Raw genomic sequence first — 27,368 nt, forward strand, 5'->3', positions numbered from 1 at the left:
ACATCGTCTTTGGTTTACCTGGATACAAGTGCAGCGCAAGGGCTGGGACAACGCGGTGACGTAATTGAAGTCATTGACTATGTGAATGATTTGCGTCTTTGTTATCTATTTGAACAACATGGCGGCGTCTACCAGCAGTACGACGGAGCGCGTGGAGCAACACGCGGCAAAAAAGGCTAGCACATGGTCCTCCAAAGTTTGGGAATACTTTAATCTTGACACCAACAGTGCGGTAGTCTGCAGACTCTGCAAAGTGCATCTTCATTTGTGTGTGTGTGTGTTGGATGGGGCAAATTGTTATATTAAATGACTAACTGGAAAATAATTGCAATAAAATTACCGTTAGGTTGATAAAAAAAATAATCGTTAGATTAGTCGAATAATCGAAAAAATAATCCCTAGATTAATCGTTTAAAGAATAATCGTTTGGGACAGCCCTACTCCTGTGTAAGGAGAGCCACTTTGCTTCCTCCTTCCTCCTGAGGAGAGGCTTCAGTGGGAGTTCTCTCTCTGGCACATTTCAAACTGCAGAAAATCCACACTGTTCCCTCACTGTTATCGTTCCTTTGCTTTTCTGGTTGGTATTTGTGGAATGGTCGAAGCCGAGAACCTTCAACCTGTATGATGGTGGACAAATGAGGACAGAGACAGAAATGCAAAAACAGAGACAGGCAGAGAGAAATGCAGATATTTAGATATAGAGTCATGAAAGTTTAGATTTATTACTTTGCATGAAGACAAACTCTGATATCTCTACATATCTCTACATAATACACATCACTGTCAGGTTACCTGTTGGACAAACTTCCTACTTACCTCACATCCACCTCAGGTCCATCACCTGAAACAATTCTGACCTCCTAATGCATGGCAGGAGGAGGGTAACAACTGCAATCTTTCTGTCTGTCTGTGGAAATAGCTGAAGATTAGGGGCATTATGGTAGAGGAACTTTCCTTAGAGTTTAACAAGCTTCACTCCAGGTTTATATCATGATTGATTCTGTGCTCAGGGCTTTTTTATCAATCCATTAGAGCACAGGCTGCAGCATGGCAGCCGTCCAGACACGGGCATTAACATCCCATCTCAGGGCCAGAGACACCGGGAAGGTCAGCGAGGTGGGAGGGTGCCGAGGAAACATTTACTACTCTGTTACAATTATTTCCATACACCAGCGTTGCAGTATATCCAGCATATTCAATATTTACTACTGTGTAAGAGGAGAGGAGAATGCAGTAACATTTATTGATTTGATCCTTTACTATAGGGTGGAAAAGGGATGTATATATTAGACTATTTATATTTGAATGTTACAGTTAGTGTACAGGTAGTATCCTGTGTTAATACAGGTGCAGTGGGATGAAAATAACATTTACTACTGGAGTGGTGATCGGGGTTGTAATGATTAGGGTTGTAATGATTATCCAGTTCATTACGCAGAAGCAGAAAATCACCTTAAAAGGAAACTCATCATTGCATTCATGGGACTTTTATGGAATTGTATTATGAGTGATTAACAATGAAAAATAGTCAAATCTCATTCCTACTCAGGCTAATTTATTTCTGCATTTAACCACAAAGTACACATAAGAGAAGATACATAATATAGGATTATGGAGACATTACTATCCCCAGTGCACAGAGGAGTGTTCCCTATTTTCTGTTTAGTTCTTTTAACTCTTTTAATCTTGGCTCAGTAGAGTCTAGCCGTGCTAGTACTATTGTACTAGCACAGAGAGATAGAGTAATACAACATATTATGTAGGACATAAATATTTAAACAATTGTGCATTCATCATTCTTTGTTAATACTACAACTTATTTAGGGGCAGATTGGAAGATGAGTGGGCGACACTCATGAAAGTGTTCCTCCTCTTTTGTTGGAGTTCAGCTGGGAGAACTACGCCATTCATTAATGCTCAGTCATATTTACTGGCATAGCCCTGCCATCAGCAAAAGACGAATTCTAAAAAGCTCCTGAGTTATCATTAAATCAAACACTTATGGATTATTCATTAAAAAGTAGCAAATGAAGGACATTTTGAAAGTGCCACCCCTGAACCTTTTGGCTGTGAATCTAGTTTGTAAACACTTGACAGACTATGCAGGCTCCACTACAGGCAATAGGACCAAGGGCATGTTTAGTCTTTAAATACTTTGTTTCGTTGTGTTTTTCTTTGATACTGAGCAATAATCAATAATTCTTCGAATGTTTTATGTCAACACAGTGACATAATTACACTATTATGGTCATTACAGTATTATAAAAGTAATTTGTTTTGTTGAATACACTTTAGTTACCTTGACTCTTGTGATGTGATATAAAAATACATTTTAGTTTTTATTAAATCTGCACTGAAAAACAACCAAATTGTATCAGTGCACTTAGTGAGGCAGTAATGCTGAATATGAGATTCAATTACTGGATAAAACAAAGTGTTTTTATGCCTCCACACTGGCGATAGCCTTGACCAGAAGCATCATGTTTTGCCCAGCTGTTCGATATGATCTCAGGAATGCCTTGCAGTAATGTCTTCAAATTTGGTACCAATGTACACTTGGACTCAAAGATGAACTGATAAGATTGTGGTGACCTCACATTTATCGCATTCTTGTGAAAGCAATATCTCAAGAACACCAGGTTGTCAAAGTCCCCGAGACCTCACACAACATGATTTTGGCCATAACTCAAGAATACAAACATACACTAATACACTAATTATGACACAATTTAACACAACTGTCTAATAGCATAAAATGATGAAGTGATGACATTTTATATCTGGTCAAAGATCGACTTCACTGTGACATCCTAAAGTCTGCAAAAACACTTTTGGCCATTATTCATTGCTGGAACTCATGAACAGAGGGGGAAATTGTGACCATATTTCCAGCAACTTGACTGGTTGGGGGAGGCATACAACCACAAGATGGTAATTCTAATTATCCACATTCTTTTGTCACATACATGGACAGAAATTGCTTCTTCTTTTCATTTTAAATGAAACAATTAAGATCATTTTGCCTTAGGGGGAATTGCATAATCTAATCATCTGTATAGCCATATCTGGTGCTATATCCATTTGGTCTTGAGTTCTTCTGTACTCAATAGGAACCATAACATAAAAGATACTGTGGTAGTCTCCTTGCTGTGTGGCAAGCATATTTTTAAAAAAAACAGTCATAATACACAAGCGAAGGGACTAACAAGCAATTAGTGCAGCCCAATGACACTGAATACAAAGATTGAAATATATCCATTAGCTATTAGTTGAGCATCAGAATCCTGCATAATAATATGCATGGTTCATGCTAGATATCTGTAGGACAAATACAGTATGCATCTTATGCATCTATATCATATAGTGTGTATACGTTCATATTAGTGCTTGAATGTAATGTCTTTGCACCTTTTTAATTAAGAATGATACATTTTCATGGCCATAAACCTGCATATCAATGATACGTAACATAAATAAGTTAATCAATGTAAATTGAGAATATCATTAGAAATGTTAATTAGGTTGATAAATGTTTAATCAACCAAACTCACGTTTTACTCATAAATAATACGTGATTTGTCGGTACATTGCTAAACATCTGTTAAACAGTTGTGCTGGGTTCTAAAGTGGAAACTGTTCATTGTACAAAATGATTTTAGGCAATAGAGACATGAAATGGGAAATGAAAGACATAATAGAACTGGAGGCTGAATTACACAATAAGGCCTAAATAAAAAGCTGCAGTGGCAGGATTGTCCATTGCATCATAATGGTGGCTACTGTAATGTTGGCAGTCAGCGACTTCATGTCTCGTTAAGGTTATATTTATGTACAAACTAACTAGGTCAAATTCTTAAAGGCAAATTCCACCATTAAACATCATCAGATTGTGGTGTTTAGTTCATCCCACAAGATATTTAGTGATGAATTGCTGTCTACTATTTCCAGAATCTTTGGGGCATTCCACTTATTTCAAGATTTACTTGTCATGAACAGCACTGTATAGTTTGTGAAAACAGCTGTATAATGTCTTCTCTAGCTCTGGAGGGAGCTTTCTGAAGTAGAAAATAATACTTGTCATTAGGGTTACCTCAGTTTGGGCTTGGCGTCTAAAAATTGTGTGTGTGTGTGTGACTGGGAATTACAAGTTGGAGGCTGAAGGGAATGTTTTTCTCACTTGACTGCTTGTAATTACAGTTTAAACAATATGATTTCAGTGCAACACAAAATTCTGGATAAATAGGAATCTGTTGCTTTGATTTTGACCATTCTTTTTAATCTATCTCTTGACGTGAGATTTTATGGAAGTGCAGTACTAAATCATATACCCCTTTAACACTTTGTACAGTAAAAACCTATGGGCTGTTAGTTTTAATTTCTGAAAGAGGGAGATAGTGTTATCAAAACAATTTTTAAATATTCAGAAAAATAGTTGCTGTTTGTGCATTCAATGGTAGATGAGTTATTGAAATATGTATGTTGAGATACTGTACTAGAAATACCAATACAGGAACCAATGGTTATAAATTGCCCCTTCTCTCCTATATTCAATCAATCTTTGTGTCTTTACTTGTGTTGCCATACAACTGAAAGAAGACAACAAACATCAATTATTCAAATTCTATACATTTACTGTACCTAGATTACCTTGAAATTTTGTGCATGTTGAGAAAATTGCTCACTCTAGTGTTGTGTCCAATAAAAATGTTACTACAGGTCTTGTGGCTGCATTAATATTAGTATAAATGTGATGCTCAGTCAATCACAGGCTTCTCTTAGCTCCTTCAAAACCAAATCAGTTTTCATTGATCTTGTAACGGTAATATAGTCAGAGGGGCCGAATCACTTCAGTGTTTGTAGAAAAAGGTCAGAGAGTGTGAGAGAGGAAAAACACCTCTGGTTGTCACTAAGGACAGGATCAGTGGCTACAGGTTTGTGACAATACCTACCAGCTTTGTGTGATCAAGACCAATGGCTAGAGAGGGCTGATGGTGACTCATGTCCCTCTCTTCAAGTTCCTCTTCTTCTCCTCTCCTTCTTCCTCTTAATCTCCTCTCCCTCTAGTTAGACGAGGAACAAAAAGACAAAGGAAGCGAGGGAGTAGCACTGAGGGGGACAGGGTTGTGATGGAAAGCTGTGCTGTAGGTCTATAATGATGCAGCTTTCCTATCTAGGGCAGAAATAGATGACCCTTGGCCTCAATTCACTTAATCAAAACTCACACTGCACACACATATTTACACACCAGAGCTAGTGACACACAGGTGTGTTGTAAAAGAGTAAACATGCCCTTATTAAGTAACAGTTCAATAAGCAGTTCAGTCCATCCATAAACAAATATTTTACCTTTTACATTCACCGTTAAATGTAAAAACTAGTTCTACAGGCTGAAATTAAAATCAGATATATTAGCTTTAAGACCCGCAACTGATAAACAGTAAAATGGAATATGTAGTCATTGTGTGAAAACGAGTCCTTGCTATAATGTTTCCTGAGTCAAATATGTTTCCTCAATTGAGTGAAACTGGAATCACTCAGAAGCAGTGGCAAACAAAACAGCATGAGACCCTGCATGGCATATTTATCCATATTGTTTTATGTCTACCAAGGGCAATGGAGCCAGACAGTATTGCCTGCTTGAAAATAATCTATCCACTTTTGCATTGGAGCCGTGTGAGCCCACAGCTGGGAAGCAGCCTGGAATATGATTCCCAATTTATAGTGTACTTTGGTCAGGATCAAATGGGATTGGATGTAGGGCTGAATTTCAAAATGTGCTTTCCTATACCTCCTTAAATCAGCTTAGGAGCTCCCCTCTGACGATCCATCAAAAGAATCAAATTCCTCCACTGTGTCTGGGAAATGTTTTTAAATTGACTTTGTGAAAGCACAATGTCCATTCTTGTAGACTTATGAGACATGAAGTCTTTGAATATATTTTTAAAAGGAAATACATTATTGGGTAAATTCAATTTTATAGGTGCAGCTTGTATTTGTGCTACAGTATGTTTTGCTCCCAAGGCTCAAAATAGAAAAGTGTACATAGATCCCTTCTGGATATGTCTGCACTCAAACTTATATTCTTTTCCGTATCTATTTTATGAAGCATGACATGTAGCACTGCTTCTTGAGAGTTTTCCTGTTTGCTGTTGATGATTATGCCAGATTCTTTCTTTGTCTTTTTGTTCAAAAGACAGGAGAGACAAAAAAAAATCTCCCTGATACAATACTTCATAATGTCTAAATGTTCAGAGCTTATTAAGAGTGCCAAGAAAATGTAAATGAGATGAAATCCCTCAAGAGAAAATTTTTTTTGTGTATGCTAATATAGCATTTTTGCCTTTTTTAAGCATACTTTTTCCAAGCACTCTTTATAATGTATTTTTACAAGGAGTTACAAAGAATTTGCAGAGAATATAGAGGCGTTTTGGGCAAGTGATTATTCATTTTTAATGATTTTGCATTCTATAAGAGGTGTAAACCAGACAATGCAGAGTTAATCCTTTTACTCAAAGGGGGCTATATGTCAGTTTTCTCTGCCAATGAATGAACGGGAGTGGGTGGTGGTGATGGTTGCTTGCCAAGAGTTTCAGCCATGATTGCGTTTACAATATAAGAGGTTATAATATGCCCTCTGAGCACTACTTCTTCAGGGCGGACTGGAAGCTACAGGGAATTGCTATCAGAAAGTGATGAGATAGGCCGGGTGGTCCGGGGCTAGCTGGTTACCGTGCTAACTTCAGTTGAAGAAAAGATAAGTGGGGAGGATAGAGAGATTTGATGATATAATGGGAAGTATTCATTTTCCTATTGCATAATGTCCTTTGTAGTGTCAGTTTGTTTACTTTATTAATGGCTTACTCTAAAGCTGCATTGATGCCGGAGATATTTCAATGCACCCTTCAGTGATCACAACATGTGGTGATGGCAAGAGAAAAAGACCAGTGCATCTCTTTTTTATAATGACATGCATTTCGTCTTCCAAATATAGTCCACAGGTGGATGGTGTGCTGATTGTCTCGGCCTCTTCCAGTGTAATGTAATCAAAACAGGTTTTAATTGAGATGTTGATTAACCTTTCTGGGTTGTTGACAATCGGCATGATTAGTACGCTGTCTAACTGAATCACGCATACACATATGCATGTTACATAAGAGAGAGGGAAAGCACACAAATTCTATCAGAGTTAAGAGATGGAAGGAAGAAGAGTAATATCAGCAAAACAAGCAGTTAAACGGGATGAATCAGAGAGGCGTAAAACAATTTGGAAGAAGGGGAGAAAGGGTGGACAAACTGATTTTTAGCTGGAAGTTATAGACATGAAAGTAGTGGCTCAGAAAGAAGGACGAAAACAGAAGAAGGGAAGGTTTTGTCGCAGGTCAATTGAAGGTGGAGGAGTGCTTGAAGAGAGAGTATCAGCAACAGCCCGTTAACTTTTTGATGAATGGAGGTCAGCTAGAGAGGAGAAAGGAAAGCTGATAACAACAGATAAACTGTGAGGAGAAACAAACACAGACCTCAATCCTTTACTTCTAACGACCACCCAGACCCAATACGTGTGTACCACCCACCAGCCGCCAACAATAGTTTTAGACACAGACTAAGTGATAACACAGGCATGGTGAATCCACTTTCATAGACTTTCCCATATGTTATCTCTTCTCATTCACCCCAGCGCATCACCGCCTGACGGCAGCCTTCGATAACTTGTGTTTCGCAGCAAACTCCTGATTAGAGACATTCAAACTTGAATTGTATTGCAATTTGCAGTCTTTGAGAGCAAAGTGTGATAACATCACCATTCTTAAGTTAGCTCTTATGTAGCACCTGAAAAGGTGTAACCTCCCTGTCATTGTGGCACCATTTTGGCTTGGGAAGCCTGTGCATTGCATTGGGTTTCCATCTGTCACTGCCATAGCCATGAGCTTAATTGGCAAAACTTTGCTGTTTAGACACAACAAACTCAAACAAAGACAGGAGAAAGTCACTAGTATATTTATCTCCTTTTCAAGTTTACTTACTGAGGCTATTAGACAAAACAACCCTTTCAAGGTGAATGAACATGCCATCTAGATAAAGCTGAAAGCGCTCAGATTGACATGCCAAATCCCAACAGGGAAGGAATAAAGTGCATTCAAATGAATTCTGCTGGATAGCAGCTGGTGCCTGCAGCTGACGCTCTTTTTGTTTTTCAATCCCTCACTTCACACCTCTCTCCCCATTCCTGTGCGGTGAAGTGAGAGGTGTGTGAGGTGGAAGTATTGACAAGCTTACCAACTAGAAAAGGGATTTGAACAGAGTGACGGTGAGGAAATGATACTGTCAGGGTTACCCCAGCTCACTTACCACGCACCTCTACACCCCCCCTAGGGAAGTTGGATTTGCATCGCAATGGGACTCACCTGCTTGAGAAAAATGTAACACTAAAAGTTTCAAAGTCAAGTCAGTTTATAAAGGAAGCCCTCATTATGTGGTAGCCAGTGCCAGGAAACTCTTCAGATCCTTTGAATGAGTCACCAGGCCAATTTGCTGTTGTTCCCTGCTCTTCATATAGCAGTGGTTTTTTGATGTGCTAGGGAAGTGTGCTTACTGTTTGCTCGGCCGTGAATCAGGGATCTTTGAATAGAAATAATTTGGTAAATACACGCTTGGTTTCATGCTCGTGCATTTTTCTGCAACCCCATCTTGATGTGAAACATTTTTGTTTTACACCAGCACAGCTTAAACGGAAAAATTTAGTTTTAAACTGTCTAGTTTTGCTTAGATCCAGGATCTATTTATTGAAATTTACAGGTTTGCTGTTTTATAGTCTAGAATTTTATTTATTTATATTAACTAAAAACTTGAATACAGCCAAATGACAACCCCTGTGAGCTGTTAATCTATTAATTATGAGGTTGTAGATAGGTTACTAATGGGTACTGAAGTCAGGTGTACCAGTTCAGTTTAAACTCTGAACCCATGCTGTCTCACAACAGCATATATCATATTTCGCAGTGGGATGCTGGTTAGAAGTTACTTCACAGAAGAACAGATGGGTCATGATCCCGCCTGAATTTCCATGCTGACTGCTGGTTGTACAACAGTAGCATGCGTCAGGACTCAGTTGATTTATGACCACCTTAATCTAGAAGGAACGCTCTCCTGAACCACGATTTGTTGCTCATGCGCTCATTGACCTGTTACATTTTGCATGTAGACTACATAAATAAAATTAAATGCCTACAGAAGTGTCTACCAACCAATGTAATAGTAAGACACACAACTATGTGTACACATAATTATCTGTCTTGCAGACATGTCACATAATAGCTGGTGTACTACAACCTCCCCTTCAAATCTTTGCTGAACTTTGAGTGATTAGGGAGGTTGTAATGTAACATTTGGTAAATATTTGAGCATACTTTTTCCAGCATGCAACTAATCTCACAGATGATCATTGTCTGTTTAACATAAGCTTTGAGTCGCTGTACTTTGAGGCACCTTTTGGAGTGTAAAAATAGCTTACCAATAAATGTAGTTGTTTTACAGAATACAGAACAGTATTGTATGTATGCATTAACCCACAAGAATATCCCATCTTTCCCCTCTATATCTGCCTCTCCTTTATTTCTCTGTGGTTATCACATTGTTTTTTGGCTCTGTCTTCACCATGCTCCTCTGCTTTTTCCTTTATTACTACCTGAATATAGCATTCATGCAGTGACAGCAACCACCCACCAGCATCAGAGGTGCTTTTTTTTCTCCTCACTCGGCTGCTCCCCCTCTATGGTGGGGCTGTGTGTTTACTGCGCCAGTGTTGTTTTACAGGCCCAGCAGGTGTGGCCAGGGTTCAGCAGCCCGGGCTAGGAACCAGATGGTTTCATGACTCAGGTGCTCCATGCCTGGCTAACCTGCCAGCTGCAGGTGTCTGAGGCTCAACCTGATTGATTCCCACCTCTCTCCCCTGGCTGTTCTCCTCTGGCTTCATCTTGGGCTGTAGCATGTAGCCAGTCCTGGATGGGTCAGCCAGACCTATAGTGAGGTGTGTGCACTGACATTTACCTTGATGGAGACAGAGGCAATGCAAGATTAAGGGAGAAAGGGAAATGTAGAGTGGGGAAGGAGAGACTGTGGCTGGATGAAATGTCAGGCTACTGGCAGGCTGACTGGCTAGATCGTTGGCAAACTACCCAGCATGCATGCAGTGACACAGAGAGAGAGATCCATGCATGCTGCCTGGCTTGGTGGAAAATTGGTTAATTCGATGCCTGAAATTCTTTTTTTTTCCTGTTAGCCTGAAACTTTGGACTGCTGCTTCACCTTAGTAACGTTACTGTTACCTGTCTTAAGATCCTGACGGTTAAAGTTGTTAAAGTTGACCACACTGACACTGCCATTTGTGCTAGTCTTTTCAGGTGTTTTTTTCTGAGTAGGTTACACAGTTGGTGTACATTTACGTTTTAGCTATCAGTCCATGTTTGCATGCCTTCAAGTTCAAATCATTGAAACCTGTCTGCATATGCTGTATGCGAGAGGTGCTGCAACAGTAGAGCGGGCTCGTAGCCTTGTAGAGACAGGGATTGAGAGCGCGCCAACTTTGTTGACTGGGGTAGAAATCAGTCCTTTTGTTGCAGTGCTTCTGGCCAGTCGTCCTGCATTCTGCACCAGTGCAAATGTTGGCTGAACATTATTAGACATTGCTGTAAGTGTGCAGGAATCTTCTGCATTATAAGGAGTCGATAACTTAATGCGAAATACCCCAAATCCATACATGTAGACGTGTGTACTCTGACACAGAAATGCTGAATTTGTACACACTTATGAGGGTGCAGGAAGGAACTGTACAGGAAGTTCAGAGTGATTCTTATTCAGTTTCACAGAAAACAGATTGTTAAAAATTATACACCTTAAACTGTAGATCACAATTTTCTTTTTATAAATAACATTTTATTGGTAATTTAAAAATAAATACTGTAGTGGGCTAGACACACTATAGTCTGTACTTGCATAAAAAATTCACATAAATGGACTGTCCAGTGTTTGGGTTAAATTCTTCTGGCGCCTGCAGTATTTATTTACAGCTCAATAAAAAAGAACTGACTGAAATAAAATCTGACTAATAAAGACATTAGGATACATGAAAGACACAGACTGGCAGAAATGCGTTCTCTCTCTTTCCCCTTTGCATTTTCTCAGTCTACCATTTTTCTTTCTTTTACCATCTGTTCGAGTTCATTCACAAATACACATATTGCATGTACACATATGTAGTCACATCACTTCTAAAAGCTATCACAGCCTCTCTCTCAGCCTCTTCCCCCCTTACCCTCTTCAGCAAATATCAGGCATAGTGGCCCTCTCCATCTCTATCTATCAGATGTACTGTGGATTCTCGAGGCGGTATTGATTTCCACCAGAGGTGACATTTACTGTGTGCTCTGCCAAGTCATTGCCTTAATCACCTGACTGGTCCTTCACACTTGAACTGAATCAGATGTCAAACTCTCAAGTGATGAGCTGACCCATTGTTGCTCCTCCCTCGTGAATATGAGTTTACCGACATCATAGCTACAGCAGCAACAACAGCGACCAGAAGCTACTCAGACATGTTGTTTTAGTCATCCGGCTTTTTCATTTTAATCAATACTACTGTTTTACGCATTCTTGTACAGCCAGCTGTTACACTACATTGCAAAATACTGACCTCATGATGATGGTGGTGTACATTTTATTCCACACATTCGAGTAAAATAAAGCTATTTTAATGCCAGGTATGTTTCTTTACTACACTTTTCACCTTGCTGGGAATAGACCTCATAGTGGGACAGAATGATGTAATGCTGGAGGTAAAGTGTATGGATCTTTTCTCCTGATTGAGCATTCCTGTGCTGCACTTAGAGAGCTAACATAAACCTAAAGACCTGCACTCCAAGTGGTTGTCAGTAGATAGCTCTATTTATTTCTCCCTCATGCAAACTGATGTATATGAAACCAATCCAGCCCACATGTTTTTCTTTCCCTCCTTCAGGGCTCCCTCCATTTCTCTGTCCTTCTTTCTATCGCCTCTATATTTGAATCGACTAATATTGTATTTTAATCTACGTCTGTGATGCCCAACCAGGGGTACTTTGGCAGTTGGTACTGTGGCAGTTGGAAAGATTGTATATGGGTGTATGTGTGTGTGTGTCCATTCATGTATAACATACACCCATTTGAATCCAGATTTAAATGCCATGGTACTTATCTTCTGGATCATCTATTTGCAGTTTGCTCCACACACTTTGTCCACACATCCCACTAAACGCTTACAGATTTATTTATCTCTTTGGCTCTGTGTCGATCATCTCATTAAGCTGGTGCACAATACACAATTTTCTGCAGGTCCACCGTTGCTTGAGCATGATAATTGCTCCTGCTGGATAGATATTGTTTTCGTGCACCCAAGGCTTTTTGTTTCCCCTAGACTGGACCATAGTAATCCCTCTATGTAGTGCTCTCATACTGAGCCAACCACTGCAGAACAATGATGGCTTCAGAGACATCAAACAGACGAGATAGTGAAGCTGAAACACACAGAAATCAATTAATGTCTCTCATTGGACCCCTCTGGAGAAAACATATTGTGAAGTTCAGGAAGAGGTGATTTACATCCTACACAAATCACATTACACTGTGCCTGTTTTTTTGTGCATGTGTACTTTCTGTGTGGACAGCATTACCTTGAATTTCCTATGCACATTTATTTATTTATTGTAATATAGTCAGGAAACCTCTCATGAATTTAATGTCATTAGAGGTGGCATCTAGTTGTACTCTTTATATTTATTTTGGCAACATGCTAAATATTCGATAGGAAGTATAACCAAACCCCACAAGGAACAAAACAGAACCCAGTGAATGTGTCATGGTGATATGAGGTATACATAATTTCAAGCGACAAGATGACAGTACATACAGCTAATGCATTTTTGATTAATATGAATCTAGACAGGATAAGGAACAAGCCGTCAGCAGGTAGAATCCACAGAGATGAATGAGCAGCCACTCAAAGTTTACACCTTGTTTAGAGTTAATGAAATTTTTTTTTTTTTGGATTTCACCAGCCATTTGCAAATCCAGTAGTAAAGTTTGTGTGTAATGACCTTCCATAGTAATCAGGAACTAGTTTCAAACCAGTGATTTACTAAACCGGGTGGCAGAATTCAAACTGAAGGAATGTCTGCCAGTGAAGAGTTTTGGAATGTGTGAAACTGTTGCTCAAATGTAGTGCAGTCCAGTCAAAAGCAATCAACTATGTAAAGAGGAAGCCACCATTGCATGATGAGCTGTAGTATACTTCCAAAGTAACAGCTTTATGGGGCCAAGCATCAAACTAAACTTCACCAAAAATCTTTTGTAAATGTAGGTATGACTTTTTATTACATGCATGCATGGAGAAATATGTGTGTTTCACAGTTGGTAGTAGGCCAATTCACTTGGAATGAGGGGAAAATAACAGAATATGTTAACCTAACCAATGTTATTTGGTCATTTAGTCCAACTGGAATGACGTTTTGTAATTTGAGGTTTGTTTTATATTTTTGAAAAATATAATTTAAAATGTTTCTAGTTTATATTCATATAAAACAGCATTTTGATCAAATGTCATATCAGATATATCCACTGTCCTGTATTTCACTAATTATTTTACTCGAGTCTAAAAAGATCATATATTTTGTTATGATTCTATATAATAATCTACGCACACACCAATTTGACTGATGCAACTCGTTTGAAAATCGTAGTAAACTTTATAACAAGGGTACAGTTAAACTTAGAGGCTATAATCAATATTTTTGAGAATAACAATTCATCAAATGACAATATGAAAACAATATAACGATATGGGTTACCTGATGGACCTACAGAGCATCTACAGCTCCCCTCAGCTTTAGCGAGCTTTATATTGGGTTTCAGCTCATTGTTAAGCTGTCCAGCCCATCACTTTATTGTTGTGGTTCACTCTCATCGGTTTCATAGCATTGTTTTCAGGCACAGCAGGTAGCTGGTTTTAGTGTAAAGCTCTAAAAGCCCACTGCACACTACATGCTCATCACCAAAAGGTAGAGACAGATAGCAACTAGCTAAAGAGCAAAATATTACCCTCAGTAGTTGGTAGAGATCAAAGGATATTGAATATTGAACTTAAATTCACCAGAAGGCCAGAAACATAACTCGGAATGAATGCTAATATTCCCCCATAACTGCTGGTTGTGTATATCACATACATAACTACTTAAAAGGTGACAATATATCAATGTTGTGTTGACATTTTGTTTTTGTTAACATCAAGACGCCACAATAATGACTTACTGCAGGGACAACAGCGGGTGCAAGTGACTCCAGGTCATGATGATGACAGATTATTACACACTACTACTACAATTATACAAGCAAGTTATTTAAAAGACTACAGCTCACGTGTTTGTCTGTAAGAAACTATTATGTTACAACATAATATAATTTCAAATATAATCTCTGTTGATTCAAAAATGAACGTGGAGTAAAACCAGCATGTCTTAAACACAAAATCAATCAAAAAGTAATAATTTTATTTTAAACTAAAAATATAGACTCCACTTATCACAAGATAAAATACACAACTTTATTAACATATTCAGTATAGATAGTCCTAAAAGTCAAACTCTGAATCAGGCCCTATGGCTGTACATATGCTTTGTTTTGTTCACTTAGAAACAGATTCTCACAAATCCTTGTGAGCTGATGAGTAAAAGCCTACCTCATATAAGATAACTGATGAACTTAAACACACTATATGTATACAATATATATTGTATCAGCTCTTTTTACCTGTGGTCCAAGCATGAGCAAAGTGCACTGGAATAAGCATTCACAGATTCACACAGACAGAAATACAAAAGCCTAACGAAAGCCCTGATATGGATCGCTGTCTGTAAAATAATGAATAGACAAAGTGTCTTGAGATAATATTTTTAATTATTTTTTCTTGTGTAAAAAGGATTTTTCAGAACAGTAAAAAGATGGACATTGTTGATAAAATGCTTCAATTCATTCTTCTAGGCTAGAATGATATAACCTACATGTGTCTAGTACATTCTTAAATGGTTTCCTAATACAGAATATTGCCCACAACAACGGTCTCCTTTGTTAACAACATTGTCATTAGCATTGCGTTGCCTTAATGCTTTTGCTGTCCCACTGTGAGTCACTGGAGCTGGATTGTAATATTTCCCCATTAATGGAGATTAAACTGGTCGTCCATGTTGGTGAGTCCTGCTGAGCGATGAGTGTAGTGTGTGGTCTTTTTGTAGGTATCCACATGCTTGTGTGCACGTCACTGCACGTGTGTGTGTGTGTGTGTGTGTGTGTGTGTGTGTGTGTGTGTGTGTGTGTGTGTGTGTGTGTGTGTGTGTGTGTGTGTGTGTGTGCGTGTGCACATATGGTAATGTCTTTTTCTGCATTTGCGTGTGTGTCCCATGTACCCTTGTTATGCTGACAGGCCTTTGCCCTTTAGTCAACCTGATTGAGTTTATGGACCAATGAGCATTGTATCCCACCTTGAATCCTAGTGATAGAATTGAATTAACATTTTGTCAACAGCAGGAAATGCACTAAATCCCCTGGGTGCAGTGATTACTTTGCAGGGACATTACATGTAATAACCTCTGTGGCTGAATGTCTGCCAAAGCTTGTTCATCATGCAGACAGATCTCTATAGACAGTCTAGACGCTGCTCTGTGAAAGTCTTCTAACTTACGTAATGTATATATAACTGTCATTCCAAACCCAATGAAATGCCATAACTTTTCTGCAATAATTTTTTTCTCCTAACTCCAGAAAATGTTTAAGGTTTCATAGTTCCGAATAAACAGAAGTGAACTGACATTTGATGTGATACTTACATAATGACAATTACCACCTAACAGTAGACAAATAACATAACTGGACCCTCCTTTTTCACTGGTCTTGTGCTCCAGGATGGGAAACTTTGTGTATTTGATGAGTTGTATATTGATCTTAGCCTGATTCCTTGAAATGTTATTTCCTCTTGTCTGGAGGGAAAGGATACTTAGTGGCGTTTCACTGTAATTTCTTTTACTGAATAATGTCTTGACACCTCATAGCATCCAATTATTATCTCCTTGTTAAAGCCCTTTTGATATTTCCAGCAGAATTATTAGAGGAAGGGGTCAAGAGATATGAAGATGAGCAGGTGGGATGTCACTGGTTGACAGATGGCAACGTTTGGCAGATACATATCCCATGTGCCATGCTTCATCTAATTACAGCACCTACTGTGTAATGATAATGATTTCCCAGATAGACTCTTGGATTTTTGCAAAAAAGCAATGCATTTTGTTAAATCTTCAAGATGTGACATTTAAAAATTGAAACCATGACATATTACACAGTCACATCTACTAGAGAGGGGTGAAGAAAATATTTGATGACCACTATTGAGGGAAGAAATTGTGCATCTATTATCTCCTACCTTTCCCTACTCTATACCTTCTCAGTCCATTATATGGAAACCTGTTCAGAATACTGTGTGGATCTATTAATGATCAATGGGTCTCTTCATCTCCTTTCTCTCTGCTCCCATACAGTGTGTCACTAATTGTTCTTCATCACACAATGCAAAACTCACCTACATACTGTAGGGATGGGTCTGTTTGTGTAGCATGTCTGTCAGCTTTTGCAGCAAACACAATTCTGCTTCTAAAGTGGTTCTTTGAATTTTATAATGATGCCAAATAGCACCTATTGCCAATACAAGAAAAGCTTGTGGTCACTTATCTCTTGACTCTTGAAGGGAAGCTTCTCAGTATTGGAATTGCTTCCCTCCGAAGCCCTTATGCCACTACCTCAGCCAACATTGCCTGGTAGTCACCAGGCTTGTGTTAAGGCAAAGCCATTGGCCTCATTGTAAACAGGACAGACGCAGTGCCATGTCATCGTTAATGGCATGACATCATTCAGGATAAGGACATTTCCTCTTTGCTTTATGCAATAAAGCATGTGATCAAACATGATTTTTGTCCAAGTATTGTGAATCAGTACCTGTAAGTGGAAATCTGCATCTCTCTCTCTCCCTCTCTCTACTGCACAGAGCTGAAGTATCAGCCTGGAATTTTTCGCTGACAGCATACAAAGTATTTCTGACCTTAACTCAGCCTGAAAGACGATATGGCTTTACATCTGAAGAAAATGTAATGTATTGTAAATTATCTTGAGAATTTACCACAGTGTGTGAAATCATCCGTCAACCTTTAACTTCAGATTTGGTAGAAAGCACTATAAATCTGTGTTGAACTCTTTACTTACTTTACTTAATTTAATAGACAAACTCAGCTACAACTGTATATGGGTCACAGCTGGAATTAATAGCGTGAAATTATAAATAAAAACACTGTGCTGTCTAAAAGAAATAGCATGAGCCATATCTTTGAATTAATGCATCATATTCATACACACAACCTAAATTGTTATTTTTGTTGCTCTCTGCATCTGTCCCTAACGAGAGTATATTTGGTCTCTGTCTGAAAATCAGTTGCACAGCACAGTACTTTACACTCCGTTTCCATGGGAACGTCAACCCTTTAAATGAATGTTGTTTTGCTCAAAAAGGGGTTAAAGTTCGTTTTTTCCCAGCACAATTTTTAAATTACTAAATGTAATTTATAGAGAAAATGGGTCAATGAAAAGTCAATAAAGGCAGTGTCGCAGAGAACTGTAAAATTTGAAATAGCACGCGAATGATATCTTGACCTTAAGCGTTTTAAGAGAAAAAAGAGAGGCCACTGAACACATTCTTTCTTTTTTTCTTGGGCATTTTTGTCTTTATCCCTATAGGACACTGAGAGATAGACAGGAAAGTCAGGGAGAGAGAAGGGGGATGACATGCAGCAAAGGGCCATGGGTTGGACTCGACTCACTGAGGCCATGCTTTTTTAATCAAACCTTGAATTTAGTCACAGTTATCTTTTATTTAACATCAGTGAAAGCCTGATCCGCACCAAATCACAGGACAAAATTATGGGGCTGATTAACAAAGGGTCAGTCTTGCTTTTGACTTTTTTGTTATTTGTTTCAGTTACATGTACTTTATGTAAGTGAGTGTTCATTTCAAAGTAAAGTGTAAAGGAGGAGAGGGAAAAGGACTTGCATGTGAAACTAGGGTACAGGGATTAATATTGATAATTCTGTATTCATCTATTGTATACATTTGGATGCCCGGTTCTGAAGCGTACTGTAAGTTTTGTGCAGTTACTTTTTAGGTATTTATCAAAAATATAAAAACTATCACTCTAATCCATTGTTGTGAATAAAAACATGATGTCCCTGGTTTTGCTACATTGACCTTTATCCACCGTCAGTCTGACAATGTTATTTAAGTCCAATGTTAAATCCGCAGTTGTATTTTTTTAATAGTTGAGAAACTTTTTGCCAGTAGAAGTACTGAATTTTTTTTCCGCCGCTGCATGTTTGTGTATCTGCTTCAGCCTGATGTTGTTTATTTAGGATTAATAAGGATTAGGTCTTTTAAAGAGAAACATTGTTATTTAGTTAATCTATCCCCCTGCCTGTGCCTGTCAGGTTTACCTACACAGAAACAATGTGTTCATGTGTATTGGCCTGATCTCTTCCTTGTTTTCTGTGTCCCAGGTTGCCCATGTGGGTGGCCAAGAGGATGGAGGCCATGAGGGCTGTGTGCCTGGCTTCCAGGTCAAACACTACCAGGTGGCAGACAGTGGACCCTTCCAGAAAGGCCAGCCGCTTGTACAAGGTCAGTGAAAATGCACAGAACACACATTTAACTGTTGTGAATCTAACTTTTTCTGACTTGCTTTGAACTTGTTTCTTCTTCTCTCTGAAAATTCTGTCATTCCACAACACAAATCTACATGTGGGTATATAGATACATACACACGCAAACCCTCAGTCTACCTATTTGGTTCCTGAGGATTTGAATAGCAGCATATCCAGGTGAGCTAAACAGAGTAAAGCCAGGCTCCCTCCAGGTCAAGGTGATGGAGTGGGTGTATGTGTGTGTATGGGCTGTTTTGTGCTTCACATTCATTAGAATTCATGTGGTTTTTGTTCTAAACGGGAGATAGAACTGGGTGCTTCTTTGCACTGACAACAATAACAAAATAACTTGTGTCTGCAAATGAATTATTCTCCTTGATTGGATGATATTTACAAAACTCTTGTTTTTTTTTTTCTTCTTTTGTTCCACCCCTGAAGACAGCTTTGGGCTGCTAAGTTAACTGCGCATGTGTTGTGTGCTCATATGCATGTGTTTGCCTCATGACTGTTATGCTGCAGCTTTTCAGTCCCAGCACACCAGTTTACCTTGCTTGAGTCGACATAGCCTTCTGAAGAAGTCGGTCCTCGACAGCCTCTGAGTTATATTTTCCTTTTTATGCAGAAATGTGTGTTTGATCTCTGCAGGTTTATGATAAATATATTAAAGATTTGAGACAGAGTTGAGAGGAAGGTCATGCGGTTCACAGCTGAGGAGTTGTTATTGTGGAGGTTCACTTCTATCTCTGAGCCAGTTGGGAGGCAGCCTTGTCACCCTTTTGTTACTGCTGTGACCAGTCAGGTTCCCCACAGACTCCTGCACTGCAAAACTCAGACCACAGAAGTCCAATCTCAACTCTATATTGCTGCCACAACTTATTGGTCCAGCCTGCCCCTCTGGGACCCTCTGGCAAAGACTATCTACACAGCCTCACTCCGTCTCCACAGAGATCAGCAATAATGTTTGCTGGCTAGCAGTCTGCTCCTCTGGGGTAGTGAGTCTCTCCACAGAGATCAACAAGAAGCAGTCAGCCACCGGTAGTTGTACTACAGAGCTTAGGAAGTTTTAACTAATTCATTTGCTTAAAAATTCATTCACTTTTGGCTTGAGTTGTTGCAGTTTTATTTGTATAAGATGATGAAATACAATGGAAATATGTAAATTCAAATGGGAATAATTTATAGTTTGTTAATGCAGTCTGTCATTTATTGTGGAACTTGTTTTCATTCCATGTTCATTATTCAACCACTTATTCATTTATTTCATCATCCCACATTGTTCTCCACATTACAAGGCTACATTGGTAGAATGTCATTACCTGCATCAGTGACATGTACATTTACTTCTTTTATGGCTGGAGTGTCATGCAGTGCTTGTAGAGGTGTTCTTACACAGCACAAACTTTTTTTAAGTGCCACTCTACTGACAGACAGCTTTTCCAATTGAAAATACATACTTTCCTACCTAGATGGCAAAATATGACAAATCTGAGCATTTTCTCCTTCAGTCTTATTTTTCTTCTTTTTTGGCTTTATTGTGTTTGATTCGGTCAGCCAGTGAGACATTTTGTCATCTGGAGACTCAGTGGTGCGTGTAGTAGGAGACAGAACTCAGTTCTGCTTTAGTGCTCTGCTCTGGGACGACAGAGTGGTTCCATTACCTTGAATATACTCTTGTCAGCAGAAACACCTCTCACCATGGGGGATCCTGCTCCTCACAAGTTATGGACAAAAGCATAGGCATGCACTCGCATGCCCACCACACGCATACATTTACACACGCATACATTTACACACACACACACACACACACACACACACACACACACACACACACACACACACACAGGGCAAGCATATGTATGCATGAAAACTCTGCACACACACAGATGAACGCTTGAAAAAAAAAAAGACATTTGACAAAGGAAACAAATAAGGCATAAGAATTCAGAAATCATCGTGAAAGATGTATAATTTGTGTCTATGGTTATGTCAGTGACTGCTCTGTAATATGTGGATGCATCGATTAGATGCAAGCATGTTAGCTTAATAACAGCAATCAAGTGTGTCTGTTTTTGCATGGCTTGCAATGTGTGTGTGTGTGTGTGTGTGTGTGACTTCAAAGAAAAATGAAAGGGAAAGCCATTTGTTAGCACAAATAATTCTGTGGATTCACCAATATATATGGATTTCAGAGGGGAGCATTGAGACTATATTACCTTCCCACCATCCATTTTGTTAAATTTGAACAAATTGTCTGCTGAGTGTGAACGTGATTCATACAGAGTGCCAGAGGCTGCAGCCAGGCCCAGTGACACATGCAGATTTATGTAAATTCTGCTCAGCCCTGTGCCACCTGCTGTAGACCTTCCTGTGTAATTACCAGTGGAGGGGTGGTCTGTTAGCAAGAGATACCTGTTGGCGTAGACTCGGGTTCAAGGACATCCATCTTGGCTAATGGCCATATCTGAGAAACAAACGCATGCTGTATGCAGTGTGCAAACACTCACTTTTTCTCTGTCTTTTTTGGCACCCTTAGTTTTCGTTTTGCCACTCCATCACTATTGTTATACAATTCCTCTCTCTGACTCTTGCTTTTGCTACTTATCTTTCACTTTTGTCTGTCCTCAATGCACTCCACTCTGGTCATAGCTTACATGAAAAATTGATGCATGTGTAAATAGAAGCAAATGGAAAAGGACTAGGTCACAAATGCCAGTGGAGAGCATTTCTCTCTCTCTCTCACCTCATGACCTCCGGAGAGTCATAATTTCAAATGGTATAGATGTATAGTGGAAGTAGAGACACTTTTATATTGATAGATAGCATGTGTAAGACATATGGTCCTCAGGAGAAAAGGTGAGCTCCATCTCTATCCCTGCTAGATTACATGATTTGATTTTGTAGTCTCAGTGGTGTCATCATTCAATCAGTGGAACTGGACCCAATACACACTAAAGGTTAATCATGTATCCACTTTGAATACTGAAACTGTCAAAGTTTGTCTTCCAAAATTTCTTCCAAATATCTCAATGTACCGATGGATAATTTGAAAACTTAAAAATCTGCATTGCTGTATTGAAGTGTTACATAGTTTACCTCACACTGCCTATGGTCTACAGCTCTATTTGAAAACCACTCTGAACAAAGCAGAAATTAATTTCAAAATATAAAAGGCTTAATGGAAAAGCCTGAAAATGTCTTTTTACCAAGCTGTTGAGTTTATTCAGGTGTAAGAGATGTTTGACCTGATGGCGAGGAATGCCATTTCTGCTGAATAATGAGTACAATGAAAGATGGACTGCAATTTATGAAACTAGACTATGCAATTTCTGAAGAAACTGCAGTGGGATTGCTGGCTTGTGGAAAAGCTGACACATAACTGCATTGCTTGCCACTAAAAAGAAAATGTGAATTTATTTTTTTTGAAACATATTATATATCTGATGATGATGAATGATTGCAAGTAATATCCTCTGAAGCGATACAATCACGATTATGTGTCTGATTGTGTGTGTATGGAGTCAGCTAGAAGCACCAATTGAAATGAACACATTAAGACCTAAGGGGCCCTCTAAAAACATGGTCTAAATCATGGTCAAAAGTATTGTTTGAGGGTCTTCTGAACAAGGTTTTCCTAAAAGCTTGACGTTCACTAAAAGCCCTATTACTCAGCCTCTGAGGCAGATAGAAGCATAAAATAAAAAGAAACATGAAATGAAAACCATTTAAGGGCTTTAACATTGACTTTTATTGTAAAACATTGGTTTGCCCTGGAAATTGGATATGGCTTGGATATGAAGCACATTCATCACTATTCTCAGTTCAGTTCAATTTTGTTAACATTTATTGATTTTTCTTCTTTGAATATTGAAGAACATTTGGGTAAAGGCAATGATTTACAAGAAAAATCAAAAGTTTAAGGTCTCAAATGGTTTTCATTTCATGTTTATATCTGCTTCAGAGGCTGAGAAATAAAGGTTTTAGTTGCATCGGGTGAATATTTACCTCTTGCTAGCACTGATGCTTGCTCTCTGATCCTCCTCCTCTCTTCCTCCTCCAACATCTCACCCTGAGCCTTGGCTAGCTGGCTAGCATCTTAGTTGGTTGAAGTCAGTGTCAGAAATAAACTCCCGAATGTTTCCTGACTAAAACTGTATAAAAACATATTTCCTGTGAAAACTGTTGAAGTGTGTGTTAATCCATATGTCTTGTATGTAGCCTGGGAACAGTCTGAAGCAAGACTTAAACAGAAATGTCAGTCAAGTATTTGATAAACTCCTCAGAATTTGTCTAATCAGCTGATCTGAAACAGCTGTTTGTGCCCAACTGCAGTCAGAGGTTGTCATGGTGATTTTAATTGCTTAGTTTTTTTGGCTCTACTGAGGGAGACATGGATTCAGCTGAGAGACACCTCTGGAGCTCTGGCTTGCCAATCTAAGGCTGTTAAATCCTATCGGCTAAAGCTTTATATTTTCAGTTTAACACCTTCTCTGTCCAACAATTGTTCGAGACATAACTGAAAAAAAGTGTTGTTTTGAATCTCCTGATTGAGCCACACATTTTGACGTTGGCACCTAACTGATCTTGCACGAATGGTGCAGGACCACTTAGGTGTCAAAGCTGAAGAAAGAGCTGAAGAAAAATAATAAACAGAACATTTTTGGACCTGATAACAAAATATAGTGGGATCACTGCAATCCCTCCAATAACTGTGCACAATGGAATTGATCCTTTATTTGCTCTAAATAATAGGCTGCCAATTTAATGTTGTCTGGTTCACTGTAACAGCAACCACTGCCATTAGGAAACATCCTGTAGATGTACAAAAAAATGCATTTTTTCTGAATGCTTTGAGATTGAAGGAGGAATTCAAACACGGGCTTTACCTTTATACATTTTACAGGAAGAAGTGCTACCTTTTAGAGTGTTCCAAATACCAAACAGCGTCTCCACAGGGTCGAGATGCATTAGCCAGAGCAGGCGGCGAATGACATTTACTGAAGAATGAATTAGGTTGTCAGTTCTGAAAAGTTACTTGAATAGTTCTTTTTCTCAGTGGGTTCTGCCATGATGCAGAGAAATACAGCAATGAGATGTATTGATTTTGAGATGGTGTTATAGCTCACCTTAGTTTTGCAAGCTGTTTGTTTCTTGCCTCGCTGCTGCCCTCTCAGAGGTGGCAGTAAAGTTGATGCAGTTTGCTGTCACCAACATGGCTGGCCGTCAGAAATAATGATACTTCATAATATCAGTAATGCTGTTCCTGTGCAGAAACTGGATTTCTTTGTGAACGTTTATAGCCAGGAGTATGCCTTCTCCAAGAGGCCTTCATAAAAAGATATTTATAATCTGTTAATTTATGCAAACCTTAGGTGAAAATGCAGTTTTGATTTTATGGTGTACTGGGAAGCTATAGGGCATACCATGCTGTCAGCTGATAAAATGTGGAGAAGAAATGAGGAGAGCCACCTTATCTGTATCCTGCAGAGCAAGACCAAGGCTCTGTGAGGCATTCCGCAATCCCACCACCAAACATGATTACTCCTAAAAACATGGCAGCCTTTAGCATTTTCTATAGCATCACTCACATTTCTTAATTAAGCATTCCTTAAGACTTGCTCTAAAAAAGCTTACCTGAAGGAGATGGCGATCCCCAGGCTTGGCATAGCTAGTAAAGACTTCCACTTCGGAAGAAGTCTATGGACGTGGAGCTCTCCTGGCTGGCACGAGGCCCGAGGCCTATTAACTGCATTAAGCTCCAAAGACCTCCTCACTGGCACAATTCTTGTCTCTTGCCTGTGTTCCCTCCGACTTTATCATTGAGGCAATTTAAAAGTACTTGAATTCTGATATAGCCTAGTGGTTTTTGATAAATTGGACAAATGGAACAGCTCTCTCATCTGTTTTATTTTTGCTTCTGTCCTACTTGGCTCCACTTTCTAAGTTTAGGTGATAAAGTTTGCTGTACCTCCTGCTCAAAACACACAATGATATTGTTCAGGGAATTCGTTACACTGCAAACACCACACACACACACACACACACACACAGTAAGAAGTATTTATCTTTCATCAAATACTACATTATGCCGCATATGAAAGATGAGTTTTGAGAATTTATTTGCAGCAGTAAAGGTTGTGCACTTTCTCAGCTACACTTCATTCAAAGGTGGCTGTTCTCATGCAGGAGATTGCTGTGGTACATTGCTTTTCTTCTCTAGTCAGCCCACTAAATACATTACTCACTGCATTATGTGGAACACCTAGCACATCCGTTCAACCCTTTCGTAATGCCACTGAGTACCTCATTATTTCACTACTGTTACTTTAGGCAAACCGCCATCAGATGTTCTCCAGTAAAAGACGAATGGCAGGAATACAAGTATTATATTTACCAGTAAGCATAATAAGAGCACATTTTAGCCATCTGTTTATTGATGTTATTCCGCAAAATACCACTGTGTTTCAGGCCCACAGCCAAATGTGTTTTTGTCTTGTGGTATTTGCATAAACTAAAGCAGAAAGTCAATTAAAAACGGAGATTCCCTGCACGGAGATGGAGCGAGGCTACAAACAGCCTAGCTTTATGGTGAGTTAAAACAGCTGAGTCCAACACATTGTTGCTCTGCTCACTAATTTTGGCGTCATAACCTGCCTGACACTACCCTCCATCCCCTACTACCACCCTACCCATTGCCACCCCAAGCATCCACCTACACTACACCTACTTTGTAATCCAGAGTCTGGATGCATGAATTGATGTTCTCACTTGCTCCTCTCTGCATGAGAGGGTGCATATCCGGATCATGCCACTCTCACGCCTGTAATGGCGTAGAATTAATCACCTTCTGTAGCTGGAGTCACCAGGACCAGCAGCTTCTTTTCCGGTGTATTTTTAATTTGACCATAAATCAAGGTGCGCTTTTGACAAATGACTTTAATTACAGGAAAGGCCATTGCAAGTAAGGGTATGCAGGTGTGTATGTGTACAGGTATGTGAGTGTATGGGTTGGTGTTTTTACATACGATATGTTTGTCAGTCTGGACATTGTAATGGGCAGTGTGTTTATTTGTAACAGGCAATTGTGTAGGTAAGGAGGGAACCAAGATAATGAAATAATCCATGTGGGTCTGACCCACAGCTAAATTTTTTTCTTTATATGGGTCAACTTGTGACTGGAGGCTACTGGTGGACGGTAGCAGCAAGGGATAGTTAGGAGGACTGAGAAGGCATGGGGAGAATGATGCTGCAGAAAGACGAGAGTAAGTGGTAGAGGCTGTGGAGAAGAGAGTTAGAATATAAAGCTGAAGTGGCAGCAAATCATTTTGTTGCAGATCACAAATCATCACTGACATAGGAAAATTCAATGACATTAGAATTACGATCAGTTACACTATACGTGGGCCACTCTATGGCTCTTTAAAATGTGATTCATGTGTGATCATGCAGTAGAATTGCTAAATTATTTAAAAACACAATGATATATCTATGATACAATTCAAAATGTTTTCTTCACTCACTCTGACTGAATTTTATACCATGGAAATCCAAAGTAATGGTGAATGATTGTAAATGAGTTGCAGCTAATACTGTAAAAGGTCGTGCATAAACAGTGTAACACAGTAGTATTTTCTTCTAAAAAGTGAGATTATGGCTTGTCAAAATCCAGACATATCTGCTGTGCAGTATACTTGCTCTTAAATAAAGCTCTGGTTTATTACAGCTTTTAACTCTGTAGTTTTGGCCATTGTCTCTTGCTGAGTTAACTGCTGACATTTGGGAATTATGGCGACATCACACACACAAAAAAAGAGGTCTGAGGGGGCAAGAAAAACATGGTCAGACAATCATAGAGGTAGATAGAGCTTATTTGGAAGAAAAACGAACTGCCTACTGTCCAATTGAATGTGTACACATAATGTTCCCATGCTTCATTACTAAGATAATGGGTACACTCATTTTCGGTTTTTCCTCTACATAAGAGTGGCACACATAATCTGCTTAACATAAAAAAAGACATGTATAATGAAAAACAACAAGGGACTTTCAGTTACAGTATGTGCTATCAGTCTGGCTTGTTAAAACTATTAAGCAACTTTATTAACTCTAAAATGTATTTTATTTAATTATGCGTACAATATTACTTTTCATCGTGTATGACTTGATCAGATGGATATCTCACCTCTCTGTTAGTACACCTGCTGCTGGCTGTGAAGTGGCATCCTGGTCCACTGGAATACAAACTGGCATCAGCAGCCTTGAGAGGTAGCCTGTAGAGGCTGCAATCACAGAGCGTCAGGGGCACAGGGACAGTAGAGCCAAGACCCCATCTGCAATCATGGTGCAACTGGCAGCCGTTTGATATTCTCTCTCTCTCTCTCTCTCTCTCTCTCTCTCTCTCTCTCTCTTTTCATCTTTTCTGTGACTGTCCTTTGTCTCTACTGTTTTCTCTTCCCTGAAGAAGCTCACTCTTACTTCCTTCCTATACTCATGTATACTCATGTTGGCTCTGCCTAACCTACTTAACAGGGAAGAAATTTACATTTCTGATGCAA

The 27,368-nt window shown here is 39.1% G+C and overlaps 1 protein-coding gene across 2 annotated transcripts in view; it reads left to right on the top strand.

The window, feature by feature from the left end:
• The window catches only part of cdh13 (cadherin 13), a 298,033-nt gene that overhangs the window by 66,963 nt on the left and 203,702 nt on the right, over positions 1 to 27,368 (top strand). For both annotated transcript variants that reach the window (XM_022749887.1, XM_022749888.1), the window contains exon 2: positions 18,670 to 18,790. In XM_022749887.1, the coding sequence (XP_022605608.1) occupies positions 18,670 to 18,790 (121 nt within the window). The remainder of the gene's footprint in view (positions 1 to 18,669; positions 18,791 to 27,368) is intronic.

The sequence above is a fragment of the Seriola dumerili genome, unplaced genomic scaffold, assembly GCF_002260705.1.
Source record: "Seriola dumerili isolate Sdu_G_001 unplaced genomic scaffold, Sdu_1.0 BDQW01000147.1, whole genome shotgun sequence".
Lineage (NCBI taxonomy): Eukaryota > Metazoa > Chordata > Actinopteri > Carangiformes > Carangidae > Seriola > Seriola dumerili.